General features: G+C 30.7%; 2 protein-coding genes across 4 annotated transcripts; both read right to left on the bottom strand.

Moving 5' to 3' along the window:
- Positions 1-1,122: 1,122 nt before the first annotated feature.
- On the bottom strand, positions 1,123-10,313 carry Karybeta3 (karyopherin beta 3). Of its 3 annotated transcripts, XM_017909844.1 has the most exons (15): positions 10,197-10,313; positions 9,070-9,219; positions 8,133-8,359; positions 7,895-7,991; positions 7,232-7,589; positions 5,502-5,709; positions 5,076-5,184; positions 4,488-4,787; positions 4,227-4,409; positions 3,949-4,075; positions 3,480-3,842; positions 3,120-3,373; positions 2,522-3,042; positions 2,234-2,453; positions 1,123-2,133 (listed from the first exon to the last, which is right to left on the bottom strand). In XM_017909844.1, exons 1-15 carry the CDS (start codon positions 10,311-10,313, stop codon positions 2,038-2,040), a joined length of 3,330 nt encoding a protein of 1,109 aa, XP_017765333.1. In that variant the 3' UTR covers positions 1,123-2,037. The 3 variants fall into 3 exon arrangements, with proteins under 3 accessions (XP_017765333.1, XP_017765334.1, XP_017765332.1); XM_017909845.1 differs by lacking the exon at positions 7,232-7,589 and having other exon boundaries at positions 5,502-6,067; XM_017909843.1 differs by lacking the exons at positions 7,232-7,589; positions 7,895-7,991; positions 8,133-8,359; positions 9,070-9,219; positions 10,197-10,313 and adding exons at positions 6,373-6,469; positions 6,611-6,825 and having other exon boundaries at positions 5,502-6,067.
- Positions 10,314-14,053: 3,740 nt separating this feature from the next.
- Positions 14,054-17,977, bottom strand: LOC108554531 (nucleoprotein TPR). Its single transcript, XM_017909841.1, has 2 exons — positions 16,331-17,977; positions 14,054-16,141 (listed from the first exon to the last, which is right to left on the bottom strand). Exons 1-2 carry the CDS (start codon positions 17,975-17,977, stop codon positions 14,054-14,056), a joined length of 3,735 nt encoding a protein of 1,244 aa, XP_017765330.1.
- Between the last annotated feature and the right edge of the window lie 3,659 nt (positions 17,978-21,636).

Below are 21,636 nucleotides of genomic sequence, written 5' to 3'. Positions count from 1 at the left end.
CCGCTTTTATTTTTATGCATGATGGGTATATATATATATATTATATTATACATATATATATAGTACGTATTCAAATTTAAGCTTCTTTCATTTAATTAATAATAATCTTATAATTTTAAAGTATAAATTATATATATAAAATTTTAATTTTGGTTTGTTCTCAAAAACCAAATGTAATATATAACGATGATTATGATTCGCGATTCGTCTTCAATATATTTTTTCGCATTGTAAAAATTTAATTTCTATCACGTACAAAATACATATATTCAAAGGTAAAGCAAAACAATCAATTAAAAAGCTGAGATTTATTTTAATTAATAATAACTTTAAAATAATCTCTATATAATTATAAGAATTATAATTTTACTTCTCTCATATTGATTTTTTCCACATTTTTTGTCACAATACGTCGCACAAACAGTCCTTCAGTAATTCTTAATGAAATGTTTACAGTCGCACATTAGTTGTATTCATTTCACAAGATCTTTATGTTGGTCTTCACGAAATAATTAATGAGGCAGTGCCTACCAATCATTAATAATTACATTTATGAAATTCAACTTTACGTACTTAGTTTTAATATTTATATACTTTGATATATATATATACAAATAAATGTCCGACCATTAGTTCTATTTCCCTATACGTCGTAATAAAAAAGAATTCTTGGAGAATTTTTGCTGCAACTAGTCGTAGATTTTACTGAGAGTATATTTTCCATTGCAAATTTGCATGCAATAGTAAATATCATGACAATTATTGTGTACAAATAAATAGCAACAAGAACAGTAAGTTGTAACGTTGCTCCATTCAGTCATTTTTTTTCTTTACATCACTGTTCTTAATTCACATTGTCATTACACAATAACTGGAAGAAACGTAATGTCCAGCGTTCATTTTTATCAACTTATTTCCGTAATGTGTCTTGATTTCATTGTCATCCTTCATTTTTTAATGACCTTATAATAAACTGTAAAATTACAGCTAAATAAGCGTAACAAATCAATTTAAATTAGCTGTAAAATTACAACATTAAGTATACTTTATATTAAACTGAAAATGCATACTTTTTGTTTTAATACATTTGTGGAATTAGAATTAACAAATAATTTAATATATCAAAACATAAAACTTTTTAGTGGTTCATTACGTTTCATTTAAAAGTTATTCGTATACAGTTCTGTCTAACTTCAACGTTGTAATATTATCGATATTATTATTAAATAACATTTACTGTACCTAAATTTAATACTAAAAATACCTAAATCACAATATATTATGCCATCATTTGATGGCAATGAGTTGCTGTTCTTTTTTTTTAGTTTCCAGTTTCCTATTTTTCGCAGTTTCCTTATTCTGTCAAGAAAGTAATTTCAGAACGCGGATAATCGAGATGAAGAGATCGCAATGACAAAAGTGTAACTTTTTCCATGTTCATAGAATAAAGCTAGAATTAGTGTTTACAAATACTATGCAATTTACAAAGCTGTATTTTAAAAAAAAAGAAAAAAAAAGGAAAGAAAGACTTAGCATCGTTCGGCTCGCAATGGCGGGAGATATAGTCTTGTTCTAATTTTAAAAATAAATTCATATATCTATATTACTTTATTGTATTATTTTTATGAATTAAGCAAAAACAACGAACTGTAAAAATTTCATCAGTGCGAACTCACTTATATGATTTAATAAGTTTTATATTGCTACATTTATGTGTAACATATCACACTTCATCAAGTAATGAGAAGCACAAGTTTTGTTGTATGTAATTTGCAACAATTCCAAATAGTAAAAAATGGGACGATTATTGTATCTACTAATGAAATACAACCAACAAATATATGAAATATCAAATAGTTACATACAATTGATTCTCTTCATAATTAGGCTGGCAATTGTTCCATACTATAATGTAGCTACCTAAAATCTGTGATTTCTCCACAAGCTTTATTAAAGCAAATGTTTTTTGTGTGTGTATGTGTGTGTATTTTTTTTTTTTATATTAAAGTGTTAAAGTTTGAGGGTAAAAGCAAGTGGCTAATTAGTAGGCTGTGCACGGAGTGCCTCATGTAATGCTTGTTGCTGATCTGCTGTTAACGCATTTATGCATGCCTGGAACATAGACTCGTTGTTCTGAAATAAAAAATAGTTTATCATTATTTTTTAAGACATAAATATGTGATAGTGAATATATGTTTTGTACAATATTTTTTTCTACTGTATTTGTTTATACCTGTATTTGTCTAACGATACTAAGAATTCTACCCATGACAGGATTATTTGTCGGTACGGCATCTTTATAAAGTGCTTCAGCGAAGAAACTTATTAACCGAGGTAGGTTCGCATTATTTGGTCCTAAAACTGCTACATGATTTGCTTCAATCAAATCACACAAATATCCATAGACATAAGGTGCTTCATCTTCATCTTCTACCACTGGTAGCCAAGAAAGCCTGCATTTATATGAGATTTATTAAGAATATGATATGAAATATTTATAAATTATAAATCAAGAACTTACCAATGAGGAAGTATTTCATCAACATTAATTGCTTTATTATTATATTTAAGAATTTTTGTTACTGCAGAAATAGCATTTTCAGTGGGATTGACATTTTCAAATGATCTAGATTCTGGATCGTTTATAACTTCCATTAACCTGGGTAATGCTTCCGCACATGCCTGAGCAAACGCTTCTCCTCCATACTGTCCTAAAACTCCACAACCATAAGCTGCTGCTTGTCTTACTTCTGCTGATTTATCTGATACATATTGTATCATTGGTCGTAAGAAGTATTCTTGATATTTTGCACATTCGGGTCCACCAAATTCTATTACATCATCAAAAACACATAAAGCCCATTGATGATCTGACCAAGATCTTTCAGGACTTAATAATTTTACAAAATGACCACAAATTTGATCAAAGTAGGGGAAGAATGAAGATTTGTGAGTGGTGAATAAAGCATGTAAAATATCTGCTATTTTGCTTAAAGTATGTACATCTTCATTTCCTTCATCAGCAAGTTGCTCCTCAACAACCTATAATAATTTTAATATAGATTTCAAACTACTGATAATAGTTAAACCTGATATTAAATCTTTGTACAAGGTCTTACCTCATCATAGTCTTCATCTTTACGTTTCTCCAATCTAGCTACTGCTCTTTCAAAATGTTTATTAAGTAATTTATCTAGTATACGTAGAAGTTCAGCCATAGGTTGCGCTGCTAAACAACCTGCACCAAGAGTTTCAATACATTTGGCTAACGAATATAATAATTCTAGAAGAACTTCCGATTCGGGTTCTGTATCAATTGCTCTTAAGAGATTTGGACAGATATATGCCCACATTCCTTCAAGATATTGTGGACCTATAATTTAGTTGATATTTATAATATAAACAATTATAATAAAAACATGATATTAATAAATTAATATTCCATGCAATTATTAGATATAATAATAAATTATTTTAACCTTTTATTTTTGCACAGTCAAGAAGATATGGTAAACTTGCAGCAGCTGCTGTTCTAACACCATCGTGAAAATAATATTTCAACATAGGAACCATTAGTCGTACTACTTCTTCTGCATAATCTGCAAAACCTTCTTTCAATTCTCGTGCATAACAAACTAACATTTCACAGGCAGAAGCTTTGTCTTCTAAGCCAGCTGTCTTGATTCCGAAGTTTTGTTGTTCACCAAGAGAGATGAATTCCCAGTCAACATCATCCATGCCTTCCATATCTTCATTATCCAAAAAAACTACTTCAGTTTGCATGGCTGCTGTACGTAAAACTGGGCCCATTACTAATGGCAGATATTGTTCAAATTGTTTACCTAAAGAATTCAATTATTACTGTTTAAATACAGTTTAGTATATTAAAATCAAAATGTTACCTTTTTAGATAAAATTTAGTAAGAAATAGATATTTAAACTTCATACCAAGAATTTTGCAAATTCGAGCCCATGCAGATATAAGATAACTTGTTTGTGGATCATCATCTGGTAGATCTCCTTCTGAATGGGTTTTTAGTAACATATCCATAACTTGACTGGCATCTGCAATAAACTATAAAAAGTTTAATTAGTTTAGTTAGCAAGCAAATTTGTAGAAGAAAACACTAAATTATATTTCTAAAAAGAGAAGAAAAAAAAAGAAAAGAAAGAAAAAACATGGGATGGTATTTTATTATCATAATTTATTTACAATATTATTATACCTTTTCAGGTCCTACTGCAAGTCCTATAAGACTCACACATTCAATTGTTTTACCACGTAACATTTTGTGTTCTTGTTGATTAGCATTTTGAATAATGTATTTTAAACATGGCATTAGTCGATCATAATATGTTACAAACTGTTCTTCACATGTATCAGCAACAGATGCGATAGTTGTAACGACCTATAAATGAAATAATAATAGTTTACAATCATATATATACATTACCTTTATTCGATTACGTATAATCAACATGCTTACTTGTTCAAGAACGAGTTTAGTGCCTTTTTCAACTAATTCTTGAAATTTAGCAGTAAGAATTGATTCCAATTTAGCCATAATAGCATCCAAATATGGCGTTAATATATTTTTTGGACAATCTTCGCTGAAGTTGACAAGTGCTGCACCAGCATGAGCTTGAATCCTTGGATTTGCATTATCATCCAAAACCATTAAGAGTCCAGGAATGACTCTGTCATGAAATTTTTTTTCAAATATAGGTGCAAAATCAGTTGACATTTGACCTACTGCATTACAAGCTGCATATCTAACACGTGGATGCTGGAAAACATACAATCAATGAACAAAAATGTGGAACTACATATAATAAATAAAAATAAAATGTATGTTCCACAACTATGGCTACCTAATAATTGATAGCCAACTCTCACTCTCAGGAACTTCGAAGGAGGTATTTTAATTAACTTGTTGTCAGAACGACAACGTGTATAAATACCAAATCCTTCGCGTTACTCTACCATGAATGTAACGCTATTATATTCACACCCTGAATATAACTGCTGACTCGATTCATGGTGTTTTAATGCAATTTACTGTAAGTAAACTTACAGGATCTTGTAAATATTGTATAACTCCATCCATGATTTGAGGTAATATTGCTTCCATTTGTTTATGACAACCTTCGCCAACAGCTGATATTGCCATAAGAGCAGCATGCCTGTATTACAAATGTTTACCAATATTTATTAATATACTTGTATTAATGGTTTTTAATAGATTCACAAAGATATAAATGTTTGTTCTAAGACTATGACACTAATATTGTAATATTACTGTCAACTCTCTTATTGAAGAACATCCCTCGAGAATCTCAGATTTTTAACTATCAGAACGATAGAAAAAATAGAGATTAATCCCAATGGTTACTCTATCACAGATGTAACGCAATTATTTGCGTAGAATATATAATTGCTGACAATTCTGTGATGAATATGTAACATTGAAATAAAATAAAAATAATTCAAGAATATTTACCTGTACTTCCAATCACTATTACTTAACATTGAAGGAATATTTTGTACAATTTGTGGTAATATAGTTTTACCACCTAAACCACATGCTAATCTGTCTAAAGCACTTTCAGCAACAACGTTATTACTGTCGTTATCTTCATCAAAAATTTCATCAGAAAAGCTCCATTTTTCATCTTCTTCTATATCTGTCATCATTTTCAACACCAATGGTACTAGAGTTGCAATGTATTTTCCGCCAACCTTACGTACTGTTGCAGGAGCAGTTTCTGCTAATGTTACTAATACTTCCAATGCTAACTGTCTCCACGAATCAGCCATATCTTCGTTTGAAAATATTTTCATACACATTTCCATTATAGTTTCTAACTGTAATCTCAAAAATTTAGGCGTTGACTCTGCTAATTCAATTAGAACTTTTAGGAGAGCATCATCTCCTTGTTTTTCTACTGACTGAGCAATTACTTGTATAATTGCTGGTAGTAATTCTGAGAAATGTTTTTGTATATTTTCTTCTGTATCATGCAAAATGATAAAAGCTCCAATTGCTCTTACTGCTTGAAATCTGACCTAGGATAGAAATCATTATGGTTAAAAATGAAATATAAATTATAAAAAAATAATTGATATCACATATAAATTAATAAAAAACGATACAGATACAAGTAAACAAAATTTTAATTAATTTTTGTGTGCCCCGTATCTGTCTGCAAATTAAGACTTCACAAATCACAGTCATCAGAAGGCAACTTTTTTTTTTATAGGAAGAAACTGTGACGAAAAACTTAACTCATGCATCTCGTGTATCACTCTTCCATGTTATTATAATAATATAAAATGAATTCATATATAAAAAAAAGTATGTTTTATATTACCTCATAATTTGTAGAATCCATAACTGATTGTTGTAACATTTGTTTAATAAGATGAAGATAATTTGCTTGTTGATTTCCAAATACACGTGGGACGGATCTAGATATTTGAAATATATTTAAGTGTATATTGTGTTAAGTATCATATACACAATATATTATATATAAAATATAATTTATATTATATTATTATAAATAGACAACATGGTTTATATTGAAAATTACAAAGTGGTAAACTTACGTAAACATTCGAAGAGCATTTTCTTTTAATGATGGTACAGGACTATTTGCACATTGGAATAGGAACTGCAGAAATTCTGGCCATTCATTATTACCATCATCATCAATTAAATTTCTTGCAACTTCAGCTGCAACTTCACAAACTTTACCTCGAATAGACTCTGTTTGTTCATTTTGAACAGATAATAAAATTTGTTCTTTGAATTGAGCTTGTGCCTCTGGTGGCATCTAAAAAAAATTGTATTTATAAAATATTTATACCTTCACAGTTAAATAAAAGTGTGATATTACATACATTATGAAATTAAGTGGTTTCTTAAGTTTTTTTTTTATGCGACTGATCTTTTCTTTATTAGCTTATTAGAATATCTCATGTAAAATACTTTTAATATTTATTATAGTAATATTAAATTTAGAAATAAATTAATATTATAAATAATATTTTGCTTAAAATCTTAGGTTTAATCTGTATTGTTGCAAGAAATGCTACTTATCAATGTATATTTTAATTCTCTAGTAAAACTATCTGTAATTTGATAAAATGTCAATTTTAATTTGGGATATACTTTTCAAATTCTATATACACATGTACTTTTTAAACATTTCATTTTCAACACCAATGGTACTAGAGTTGCAATGTATTTTCCGCCAACCTTACGTACTGTTGCAGGAGCAGTTTCTGCTAATGTTACTAATACTTCCAATGCTAACTGTCTCCACGAATCAGCCATATCTTCGTTTGAAAATATTTTCATACACATTTCCATTATAGTTTCTAACTGTAATCTCAAAAATTTAGGCGTTGACTCTGCTAATTCAATTAGAACTTTTAGGAGAGCATCATCTCCTTGTTTTTCTACTGACTGAGCAATTACTTGTATAATTGCTGGTAGTAATTCTGAGAAATGTTTTTGTATATTTTCTTCTGTATCATGCAAAATGATAAAAGCTCCAATTGCTCTTACTGCTTGAAATCTGACCTAGGATAGAAATCATTATGGTTAAAAATGAAATATAAATTATAAAAAAATAATTGATATCACATATAAATTAATAAAAAACGATACAGATACAAGTAAACAAAATTTTAATTAATTTTTGTGTGCCCCGTATCTGTCTGCAAATTAAGACTTCACAAATCACAGTCATCAGAAGGCAACTTTTTTTTTTATAGGAAGAAACTGTGACGAAAAACTTAACTCATGCATCTCGTGTATCACTCTTCCATGTTATTATAATAATATAAAATGAATTCATATATAAAAAAAAGTATGTTTTATATTACCTCATAATTTGTAGAATCCATAACTGATTGTTGTAACATTTGTTTAATAAGATGAAGATAATTTGCTTGTTGATTTCCAAATACACGTGGGACGGATCTAGATATTTGAAATATATTTAAGTGTATATTGTGTTAAGTATCATATACACAATATATTATATATAAAATATAATTTATATTATATTATTATAAATAGACAACATGGTTTATATTGAAAATTACAAAGTGGTAAACTTACGTAAACATTCGAAGAGCATTTTCTTTTAATGATGGTACAGGACTATTTGCACATTGGAATAGGAACTGCAGAAATTCTGGCCATTCATTATTACCATCATCATCAATTAAATTTCTTGCAACTTCAGCTGCAACTTCACAAACTTTACCTCGAATAGACTCTGTTTGTTCATTTTGAACAGATAATAAAATTTGTTCTTTGAATTGAGCTTGTGCCTCTGGTGGCATCTAAAAAAAATTGTATTTATAAAATATTTATACCTTCACAGTTAAATAAAAGTGTGATATTACATACATTATGAAATTAAGTGGTTTCTTAAGTTTTTTTTTTATGCGACTGATCTTTTCTTTATTAGCTTATTAGAATATCTCATGTAAAATACTTTTAATATTTATTATAGTAATATTAAATTTAGAAATAAATTAATATTATAAATAATATTTTGCTTAAAATCTTAGGTTTAATCTGTATTGTTGCAAGAAATGCTACTTATCAATGTATATTTTAATTCTCTAGTAAAACTATCTGTAATTTGATAAAATGTCAATTTTAATTTGGGATATACTTTTCAAATTCTATATACACATGTACTTTTTAAACATTAAATTTCTATAATAGTATATTTATATGAAATGTAATATGAAAATAATATTAATTTAATAAGTAATTTAGGTTTATAGTTCATGATCTACAATAGATCACTTTATCATTGGCAATAGTTGTTGGCATAAACTACATTAAGTATTATATGATTTGGAATTATTTTAGTCTACAATTTGATATATATATTAGTAATATAAGTCAAACAATATCTCTAATATATAATATAAAAAATAAATTTTATCTCATGCAAATAAAAATATTGATTTGCATATTGTATATCTTCTTTTATTTCTATAGTTATAAAACTGTTTACGACAAATAAGGGTATAATTACTTTAGGATAAAATGTCACAAACTCAGAAGAAAAGAGTCGACGTAATAAGACGGCAGCCATTGCACGCATTTCTTCTGTAAGTGTGGTATTGCATAAGGATGTTAAAAGAAATGTCACCTTGCTATCCACTGGGAGATTGTTGTATGCCTCCTAAAATATTAAATGTATGTACATACATATATTATATAATTTAATTATGTTATTATGTTACATATCTTAAATATATTGATCAAATATCTATATGTTTAACAATTATTATTGTAAGTTTAATTTCAGTTTGTAAAATTCTGTAATTTTTTGAATGTTACTCAAATGATGCTTAATAATTTATATTTTAACAAGTAAAAAGAAAAAGAAAAAATGGGAGGAAAGAAGCACATGATACTTGACCATTACATATGTTTATACATTTTATTATTGTCGTATTATGCATATGTAATAAATGAAAAATAAGAAAATTAAAAATATTTAGTTTTAATAGTGACAATAATGTAACTATAAATGTATAGAACATTAAATATATTCATGTGAATAAAGGTATTTTCTGTACTATTCAAAGCAGGTTCTGAAATGCCGGAAACCTAATCGAAAACGGTGGCGTGTAGGCGGGAAAGTGAAATATAGAAATTATAAATCTTGATAAGTAGTTATACTATATATTTTATGTTGCTCAATCCAAAATTAATCTGCTTTATGCTTTGATGTAATAATAGAATTATATGAATAATATTGGTAACAATAAAAAAGAAATTGGTCAAATATACATTTGCACTATATTAAAAGTGATACAGTCCTTTGTAAAAGGTTGGAGGGGTGCACACTACCACGCGACACCATTTTGGATTTTATTAGGTTGTTCTAAACACTTGTCAGTATTCATTGCGATTACTAATCGTATCGATTACAAAATTATCTGTATTAATGCAAAAGAAAAGTATTCGATAGTAAGAATTAAAGTGAAACCGTATTTTGATAAAAATGATTAGTGAACGGTACCACATGCAAATTCTGACAACACGTTGGCAACGTGCTCGAAGATTGAAGCACCTCATTTTATAATATGTATGTTTTTTAACAAATTAATATATGTAAAAAATGCGTGTGAAAATTACAAGAAATATACGCACCTCGGCTTGCGTTCTGGCATCATTATCCGTGCTAAGGAGTGTGTTCAAAAGCTGTTGAAATTGATCAAGGTCTGCCGCCATTGTCGCCGAACGAATGAAACTACAGCGCACACTCATAAGAGTTGATCGTCAATTAATGTTACCAAGATAAATCACTAAAATATTCCTAGGTGTTTATTGCCAACGTCACAATTGTTTTCTAATTGAAGATGAGCCTTTTATGTAACTAGATTTAAATCCATGATTTGTTGAGAATGTTTATCTGAAATTGTAAAAAATTATTGTCATAAATGAGTATAGTATAAATAATGCATATTATTTTATTGTCCTAAAATTAATTTTTTCAGATAATTTTTCATACTTTAATTATTTAAAAATATTACTAGGCCAAGTATGAAATTACAATTTAGAAATACTTTTATTTGGAAAATATTTTATGTAAAATATTGAATAATGTTTTAATCTGCACATTACTTTTGCCAAACGGTGTGAATATAAAATATAAAAAAATCGTGAAACTATTTTAAAGTTATTTCATTCGATAAATATTTCTATTAAAAACGTAAACAATAAACATATTGTTAATGTTTATTATATTATATCTTTTTTACTTCTTATTTATATATTTATTGTGTATTGTATACGTGTAACGATATTTTATACACTTTATAATTTAGAAATTTTTATGACTTTGATTGATCATTTTTAATTGGTTATTTTCATATTTCAGTGTTTGAGCTGTATGTTACAAAGAAAAAAATAAAAATAAGAGTCTAAATTACTGAAATAAATTATTATTTCCTAATTACTCTAATTCTTCCTGATTAAAAGAGGTGTAATTACACAACAAGCAAAATTTGGGTTAAAGTGCACGTGTTATTTTGTATGTATATTATATTTTTTTTTGGATAATATATGGCCTACTTTAACAATATATTGCTGTGCAATAATTATTGCATATATTTACTGTAATTATAATATGTTTAGTATCGATACTGTTGTGTATTCTGTACACACACGCATGGTAATATTACCATTTATAGAAATGATATAGAATTTCTTCGCATAGAATAACATGACGTTCGATTTTATTACTGAATCCTTTCTATTAATATTACTATTGGATATACTTAAATCGTGTACTATCTCGATAGTTGCAGCACACCTTTTAAAATATCAGTTGCCAAATATTCGGTGAAGTAATGATGGAAATAATTATAAAAGTAATTCTGAACAATTTTAGTAAAAATATTATTTGAGACTTATTATTTGAGAAGTTTTTACAAAATAGTGAAATAACAGAGACTATATTTAATTATGTATTACGAAACAATTTTGTGAAGAATAAACTACAAAAATGTGTAATAAGTTAGATAGATGTTTACATTATAATTATTTGTAATTATGAAAGATTAGCTATAGCTGTTAAATAAATTCCATAATTTATAAATTTTTCCTATCGATATTCGTATTATTATTAAAAAAATTAAGTTGTAGAAAAGTTAACTTTTGATATATATTTAATCTTTCCTTATAAAAATGAAATATAAAATCGTGAACGAACAACTTTATTTTTAAATACCATAAAATGATATCTCTTTTGAAGTCATTTAGCATATTGATGAGATTTCAAACTGACTGTAAGAAGTTTGGCTATTTAGCGATGTGTCAGGTAGGTGAAATCCTAACCTGACCTTTGATACATTCCCTTATGTAGGTAGTGGATAGAACTGCGAACACAAGCAGCTTAACCTTTGCTAATTAGTGGGCTGCTTGCCTCTTTACAGGGATGAGTATGTGGCGTTAACTCGTTGCCTAAGGTACGCATATATGGACCACCGTGAAAGTCATTGTGCGCTCATTAAGTTCACAGAGATAAGAAGGAAATAGAATTGCGGTTGCTAAGATGATACGAAAGTAAAAAAAGAAAAAACAGAAAAAAGATGTAAGTGTACAATGCAACAAGAAATGAAGAGGGCTTGTGCTTCGATGTTCAATCTTGGCTACATGTGTTATATTCTGGTGTTATGTAATCGCAGTCGCGTGCATCATTGGTAACTCTTATAATTGATTTTTGTAGGTTATACGTAATGATGTTTATGCGACGAATGGTTGAATTGAATTTCAATCAGTTATGTCGTAAAATGGAAAATTTCGACTTTACAGTCTTGTGTGTACTTTTCATATTTTTTGAAATATGCAGAGTCAATTGAGTTACCTGGTAGCGATTCAGTTTTCCTTTTTAAAGTATCAAGTCTATTTTTAACGCATATAACTTTAATGATAGTTATGGTTTTGTAACATTTATCTATGTTCATTTATGAGTATTTAATTAATTATATACTTAAATATAAAATGATATTTTGTTTAAAAATGGTCTCAAATATGAATCGATGATATGAATGTATAATATAAAATGTGTAATAAATCTGATTTTGTTACTATTCAAACCATATAATATTTAATAATTAAAAACAACATATGTTCCGATAAATCGATTTTCAAGTAAAACATAATTTACAGTATATTCATTTAATATAGTTTATTTAATATAATAATATGGTTTATTTAATAAAGTTTTGTATTACATAATAATTTATTCCCGTTTGAAAAAACTGATGATGCTTTAACTAAAAGGAGTAGACTATCTTCAAAATCAGGTAATGTTTGACAACTTTTTTCATGAGTAATTACTAAGAGAAAAATTTGGATATTTTTTTATTATTATTACTGATTATGCATTATGTAATGTTACTTTGTTCACTATTCTTAGCTAATATATAGTTTCTGATATTATTGTAAACACAGATCCATTTTGCTACTATAACGAATAGCTCGATGGTTCACTTGCTGCGATCAATTTTGACAAACATTCCTCGGACTCTTGGTAAATCGATTTTATAAAAAGTTATGTTGAATTTTATTTTATTAATATAAAGTTTGATTTTCATAGGATAATTGTTGGAAATGTATTCTGTTCCATGTTTGATGGACTGAAATACGAGTATAGTATCACGAATATTCTCGTCATTATGAAGCAATCTAGCAAATTATTGTTTAAGAAATTACTCGAGTTAAATAAGTACTTAAATACAAGCTGAGGTAAAATAAGATGTATTATGATGCTTAGATATTTTTGTTACCAATTGAAAATTATGCGAATACTAAAATTGAAATTATACATTTATTCTTTTTCTTTCAGACAATAAAGAGTAGATTATAGAAAGTAAAATACGTAATTTACCGTATAGTTAACGATAAATATTCTGACGGATGTTTCAATATTCATAGATACGGAACGAGTTTAATTAATATTGAATATTTCATTTTAATTTCTCTTCGTTCATTTCTTCAGAAAGCATTTGACACGATTGCTTGGTTCATTTAGACTTTAACAACTATGACGTTCGGTAAATGTCTGCTTTAATAAATATTTATAAAGATGCTTCGTTTATACCCTGTTAGGACGGTGTTCGAGGTACTTAGAGGAAACTTCTCGAAATAAATTAATGATTAAACTAACTGGGCCTTGAAGTTTCTCTCACGAAACTTGTAAGATTCTTCAAGATTCTTTCTCCAAGTTAGAGACATAATCGAACCGGTATCAGTGTGGCTTATGTCTTGTTAAAATAGAGATTCAGCTGATTAAACATTTACAGAGATAACTCTATCATCGACTTAGAATTTAAAGTTATATTTCAAGCTGCATCGTCTATTATTAAAACTCTTCGATATTTATGAACTATCCGTTAAATATTGTAATTTCGTTTCCTCGTTTAAGCTTTGTTTCCATTGCAACGCGTTTTACCCCATCGAGATAAATTAATCTCACCGAATTATACCTTTGCAAAATTTATTCACGTCTCATCTATATTTATTCTCTGTTCGATCGAATATAAAATTTCTTCATTCGAGATGTATTTCTTCAAAAGCACCTTGAGTTCGTCGTCAGGGCTGGCTTGATTGTCAGCGTTCATCGTATATTTCTTTATCTTTTTTATCGCCCGCACGATGCAGCCCTCGAATCCTACGCTCTTCTCTTTCAACTTTTGATAATCGTTTCGAAATTCGCTTGCTTTGTGTTTGAGGTCCGCATTGATTTTTCTCAAGCTATACAGCTCATCCTTCAAAGCAGCCTTCTCAGATTCTAGCCAATCCAATTTCGTTCCAGATGTATCCAGTCGAACCCGTAAAGACTCTTTTTCGTCCCTCAGTTTCGTCAATTCCGCTTTCAATGCTTGAATCTCCTCCGCCGCGATTCGTATCTCGTTCCTTCGCTTCTCGTCTTCCGTGAAATTAACAACCAAGTTGCACCTCAGAGAGTTCACCTCCATTTTCAGGGCAACGTTCTCCACTTTTAGTTTGTTCATGATTTCCAACAGATTCTCGATCTCTGTCACATTCTCCTGTTCCGTCGTTGCATCGTCGTAAGGACATACACTCGACTGCCCAAAACGTGTCACTGCGCTCATATTACCGAGACCATGGCCGGAATAGCTGTTGATCTCTTTGTAATATAGATTCACGATCTCTAGCTTGTTCGAGATAGGTTTAATCGCTGTTTCGCTTATCCTCTTCTCCAACTCGTCCTTCTGCCTCTGAAGCTCATCTTTCATGCGAGTCAATTGCATCTTGACCTCGAAGTTCTGACTTCTCAAGTTTAGTATCTCGAATCTCAGCGATTCGTTCTCCACCATTAGTTTCTTGAGGCCCTCTTTCGCCTCCGCTGCCTTCGCTTTGTCACTCGCGCGTTTTCCAGACTTCGTCTGTTTCGTTTCCGTTTGTTCGTTGGAAAAATTGGATTCGTTGTATGCCACGGTTCCATTCTTCTCTATCTTCGATACCTTCGATCGTAGACTGTTCATGTATTCCTGTTCCAATAATTTTTTCTCCTTCTTCAATATAGCGTTCATTCCCTCCAAGATCTTCAGTTGGTTCCCTAGTATTCTGCACTCGCTGTGGATCTCATTTGCTCTTAGCTTTAGATCCTCGTTAGCTTCTTTCAGCGTCCCGTTACTTTGTTTCACCTCGTCGAGCTGGCTACGTAGATTTTTGTTTTCTGATGTCGATTTGTTATATTCTATTTTTAATTTAGACAACTCGACGTTGGAGCATTCCCTCGCCTTTTTAACTTCGTCCAACTGATCTTTCAGCGCAACGGTCTCTTCGTTTAGCTCGTTAATACGTGTCGTCAGTTCGCTCTTCTCCACCAGGAGCGCTTGTAAGCGGCCTTCCAAGCCAGCATTCTTCAAAGTCAATCGGTTCAAATCGTCATGCAACCTCGAATTTTCGAGTTCTTGTCGCTTTATCTTATCCCCTGCACCATCTAAATCCGTTTGTATTTTTTCCAATTTGTCGCTTAAATTTTCGTTGCTCGTTCTGAAGTTTCTGACCTCTTCGATTAGGCCCTCGCGCTCAGCCTTGTATCTATCAATCTCATCCTCGAGTATGGAACACTTGTCGTGAACGTGTTTCAGGGATTTCTCTAGGACATCCTTTTCGATCCTCAGACTCGTCAAGTGCGTGTTCAAATGTTCCTTTTCCTTTTTCAAGTTAGCCATTTTGACGTCTAATTCGTTATAATCCGATTGTAACTTCGTGATATCTCTCAGCCTCCCCTCGGCAGTAGCCTTCTCGGTGTCCAGTTGAAACACGAGCATCTCCTTCTTCGACTCCAAGTGAAAGACGTCCGTTTGTAGCTTCGTTTTCTCCCCAGAGATACAGTCTAGTTTAACTTTCAGATCGGCGATCTCGCGATTCGCGTTGTCGAGGCTCTCCTTGGAAATTGCTAAATTCACCTTCAGCTGTTGCAATTCCACGTTCATTTTCTCCGCAGTTTCTCGTGATCGTTTCATGCTCTCGTTTTCCCTCTCGACATTCGTGGTTTCTCGTTTGCATCTAATTCGTTCTAATTCGTTCGTCCTGGCCTGTAATTTTTCATTCTCCTTCGTGGCAGTCTGAAGGTTCCGCGCCAAATCAGCGATCCTCGCGTTCAATGTTTTCTCCAGCGTGCTCTTCTCGTCGTTTTTCCTTTGCAAAGCGTCACGAATTTTTCCCATTTCCTTTAACAGCCCCTCCTTATCGCCCTGAAGATTTTGTAATTTCTTTCTCGTTAAACTCGCCTCGCCTTTCACCTGTTGCAGTTGCTCTATCTCCTTCTTCGAGTCTTCCAGTTCACGTTGGATCTCCGTCGACCTCTCCTCTGTCCTCTTCATCTTCCCTTTCAAGTCTTCGTTCTCCACCATTAGTACGACAATTTTCTTCTGCGCATCCTCCAGCTCCTTCATCCTGTGTTCCATCAGGTTCTCCGTGTCGCACAGTTTCTGGTTAAGAACGTTCACGTGTTCGTCCTTCTCGTTTAGCTCCGTTTTTAATTGCACGATCGAGTCCTCCAACTGCTCGATCCTCTTGAACCCACTCGAACGATCGTTGGACACTACGATCACTTCCAGCTGCTTGATCTCGTGACACACTCTACCTACGAAATCTTCCAATTCTTCGATGTCCTTCGACCCGTTTGATTTCCCTTCAGCGCGACGATTCAGTCCATTCATCGTCGATCTCGCCTTCTCGATCATCGTCTCGAGCTCTTCTATTTTATTCAAGTACTCCAGACCCCCGGTGCAGTCGATTCCGTAATGCTTCTTCACGTGATTGTTCTTCAACTTGTCGATCTCGTCGTTGATCTCCTTCAACGTAGAGTCCAAGGTCGAAAGCTGTTTCAGATACCTGTTACATTCTGTTATCTTTTCAGGACACGAGAAATGGACATCGTCGGTGAGCTTGGCCAGTTCAACGTGCAGCTGTTTAAGATTGATACGCAGCTCGATGATCTTCTGGATGTACTTCAAGCAATCTGGATCACCACCAGCAAGGAGAGCTTCGTGGTCGTTCTTCAGTTTGTTCCTCAAATCCTGCACCAATCTTTCGAAGTTCTTAAGACTGTTCTGAAAATTTGAATCGCTACCCCAGTTGTCGCCGTAATTGATCTTGACTATCTTTAGTTCCATTTTCAAATGTTTCGTCAGATTGTCTAGTTCGGCGATCCTCTTCTGATAATCCACGAGGTTGCCACTCTTGAACCGCAATGTAGCCTTCAGTTTATCGATCTCGACGTACAAGCTATCGTTCTTCATTCGCGATCTGTGCAAACGTTCATTCACGTTAACCAGTTCCTCCGACAAATTCGCTATTGTCTCAGCGACTTTGTTAACTATATCGGTGAATATAATCTCCATAGTATAGTCGACCATCATGAAGTGTTTCAGCTTGCATTTTAAGTGCTCCACTTCCGAACTGTGTTCGTGACCCTCTTCGACTTCGCTCAGCCGACTTTTCAGGTACTGAATCTCGTTGTTCAAACGTTCTCTCTCTATTAAATATCCCTGTTTAACCTCTACGAGCTTGTCGTTTGATTTCCAAGTGACTTCCTCGGTAACGTAGCCATCATTGAGCAGAGCTGACTTGATGTTCGCGATCTCTTTCTTTAATTCCTTATTGGCTGTCTCTAGTCGTTTGATCTCTGCTCTCTGGTGCTCGATCAAGGGGTCAGCGTGCAAGGTATCGTCAGTTTCTCTTCCAGCGACGCGCAAGGCCAGTTTCAGTCGCCAAATGTTGGATCTCAGTTTCATGCGATCGTCACGCCAGTCTTTCATCTGCTTCATTATGCTGTTCAGCCTGCACAAAGTGGCTGCTGCGACTTCTGCTATTCTCGTCTTCTCTTTGAATCCTTCATCGTCGTTTGTTTCGATCGACTCGCAATTTTCGAGGTATTCGTTCATCGTTGTTGGATTCTTGGTCTCAGACGTGTAAATTAAGCCGAGATTTTCAATTCGATTAATTTTGACAGGAATCCTCGTGTTCGTGTAATCGCGATGAAATTATACTAGAGTTACTCTCACTGGTCGAGTTTTTAATTGGTCGAATTGACGATGCTGAAAGTTTGCAAAAATATGTTGTAAATTTTAATGGAGCTTGACAACGATGGTATTCGGATGAAGTACTTCGAGGTTTTCGTATATTATTCGTGGATGAGTAATTTGGTTTTGGCAGTTTACGTTAAGAACTTTGATTAATTTTGTACGAATATTTTTATAGCTGAGTGGTTTTATCTCTGAAGTAGTATTGCAAAAATATGAATGACATCGTAAATTTGATTTCATTATTGCTCAAATTGAGTAGTGATTAATTTTGCATCGAAGAAATCGAAAATATGATTGTACCAATTGCATATAAGTGTTAATTTTGTTTAAACGTATTTAATGTTTCATACGAAATTTCTTTATCTTTATTAATTATTAAATGAAATTTATTTTATACCGATTCGAGTATTCAGAGGTTTATTTAAAACTTTCACAATTTTGTTATGTGAAACAAAAGTTACTCTCATGATTAAATACTAAAAATTATTTGATCGTTGCAAACATTTGCATTAAATTTACTGTAATATGAACATACATGTTACTTTTTAGAAATAAGGTCTCTATGTTTTGATCAAAAATAACATTGAAGAAAAGCATAAATTTTACCCAGGCATGATAAGATTAAATTTTGCAAAATTATAGTCAACCTTACTCGTGCAATCAGTGGAGGCATTTTAGGTATTTTAGTACAGATATATGAATAGCATTTAATGAAAATTATTATAATTTAAATGCCTGAAATTATAATAACCACCAAAATGGTATATCTTGAATTTAAACAATGCATAGCATACACATTGTGGTGTAAATATTATAAATACATAAATAAAAGATATACTATAATTATTTTCAAATATTATACCTTGAAATCGGCCCTGTATGAATATTTGTTAAATTGTTAATGCAGATTTAAATGCCATATCGTTGAAGATATATTCAAATATAAAATATGCAGAGAAGCATTAAATAGTTCTCAAATCATCTGCATTTTTTACGTATAATTTCCTTCCCTTCCATAGAATTTGCATATTTTTCAATTATTTCACATTTTTACAAGACCTTTTATCCTAAAAATTAAAGATCAAAATTTGTGGTTATGTCGCTGATAATTTTATACAAACATTTCTAGACGTGACATATAAATTGTTGCGCGTTATTTGTTTAGATAAATTAACTTCATTTTAAATATTAAATAAAGACGCATTTAATTTTTTAAATAATAAATACTATATCATATAATAAAGTAATGTATTTATAAAATATTTTTAAAGAAATAAGTAGTTTATTTAAAAGAAGACAGGTATTTTCAGAAATTAAAATATCAAATAAGAAAAAGTGTTCCTTTTTAAAATTTTAAATATCAAATAAGAAAAATTTTTCCTTTTTAAAATTTTTTATTATTATTTCTAATATGTAAATATTTAGAAGAAGCAAAGAATTTTAGTCTTGATATTATTATGTTAAACAAATGATTTTATTTATTAGTATTTTTAATTTAATAATTCTGAACAATTTTTTAAGAATGTTTGAGCAATCTTTGTGTACTTTTTTATTATTTTTCAATACAATTTTATTTATAGTCTCATTTATTGATAATTCCATCTAATTTTACCTAATGCAACACAGTTTATTCGATTACCCTAGTAATTAATAAACACTATACACCAATAAACATTAAATTAAAAAGAAAATAATCAACCAATCCCTATGATTAAATTCTACAAAATCATATTAACCCGTACAAATGTTATTAAATTTTTAATATGAAATTTCCACACGTATATAAGTGGAAAGTATATTATCTAACATTTTCAATATGGATTCCATTACTAATTGCGAACTGTTAATATCCTGTATTATTGACTACTTCCTGCCGATATCTTGTAAACTATTTAGATTAATTAATCAGTATACATATTTAATATAACTATTTAGTTTAACACATTTAAAAAGAGATTAAATGCATTTGTGGACGTGCACATTTATAAAATTTACTGTGTCGATTTAACCATTTTAGGTTTCGTATATGCATAGAACATCATACATAAAATATTGCAACTCATTTTATAGTATATATTGAAGGTATATACCTGATAGGTATTATCCACGAACTTCTTTCCATATTCTGTTTCATCTTGAGCATCGCATAGTAAATTGCGCATAACATCGATTATCTAGTCGTTAATTATCCGAGGCTCTAAGTATTTTGTCTACTATTGCAAGGAAATTAATTTAATTGCTTAATTTAAGCAATTAAAAAGTAAATTAATTCGAGTAATTAAATATCACATTAAAATTTGTAAATTCATTATTTTTTTGGAGGACTTTACACGTTATATTTTTAGTTATCTGTAATACACAAACTTAAGAGCGAGTTTGTAACTGTGGTAAATTACTTCGAAAATTTAATTGATAAGGTGTACCCTTGATAAGTTGACGTAATTGAAGCCCCGAAGATGAAGCCCCCTGGAAACGTTCAAAAACTTTCGTATCGTTATACAAGTTTCTTAAAATTGGAACACCCAATAAAATGTTCCTAACGAGAGTTAGCGAATAGTAATTCAATTATGGCAATCGTTTAAACTGAACGTGAATCAAAAGTTCCGTACTTGTGGACTAACTTTTAACGAAAATCTAGTCGATAGTTCACTTTAGTGGCTAGCTTTACGTGAACTTACTAATGACTGTATAACAAAGCTAATTATTCAAGTGAGATATTTAAAAAGGGAATTAGCACGTTAAGCATTTGGATATTTTAAGTTTTACGTTTTTCTTTCTGATCTCGCATTAACTGAATATTTATTGGAATTTTTGTGAGCTTTCCATGAAATGGAAATGATACGAATTATATGGAAATTATACTTTCAAGAGTACTTCGGTTTAGCAAATTTTCTGTTCCACTTCGAACAGTTTAAATCAATAGGAAAGGTTCTTTAAATCAATAAAAAGTTTTCTTGTTACACTCAATATGACTGAAAAAGAAAATGGTGGCGTCTCTGGTGGCGGAAATCGAATTTTGTATCAAATTTTCTATCACATTTATGTTACTCTTCACCTCTGCGAGAGAAAGGCAAATACCTGGAAAACTCTTCACATATTTGGAGTAATGTTACTTGGCAGAAAATGATTCATGACAGTATGCGTCATTCGCTACGAAATGACAAATCACTATGACGCATGCGTGCGCGTCATCAACATTGAAGGAAGTGTTAAAATAATAACTATAATAATAATTATAATATAATTATACTACAATTATTAATACTCTTCTGATTTTACTCTTTCACACTGTTTATTAAAGTTTCACCCTAAACAATACTTCTCTTTCTAGATATTAAGTAAAATAATCGAGTTAATTAAATATCGATAATATTTTTATAAATATTTACTCCTTCTTTTTCTAAAACACTGGGAAAATAAATTAACTTTGTATTCACGAAGAAAAGGAAGAAAATGTATATATACGCATTTATAAATTATTATATTCATCGTTTAATCATGCACTCGATGCGAAACTT

This window comes from Eufriesea mexicana, unplaced genomic scaffold, assembly GCF_001483705.2.
Source record: "Eufriesea mexicana isolate 0111107269 unplaced genomic scaffold, ASM148370v2 scaffold26665, whole genome shotgun sequence".
NCBI classification, from domain to species: domain Eukaryota; kingdom Metazoa; phylum Arthropoda; class Insecta; order Hymenoptera; family Apidae; genus Eufriesea; species Eufriesea mexicana.
Note: the sequence above shows the minus strand (reverse complement) of the source record. Positions and strands in the feature narration are given on the sequence as shown.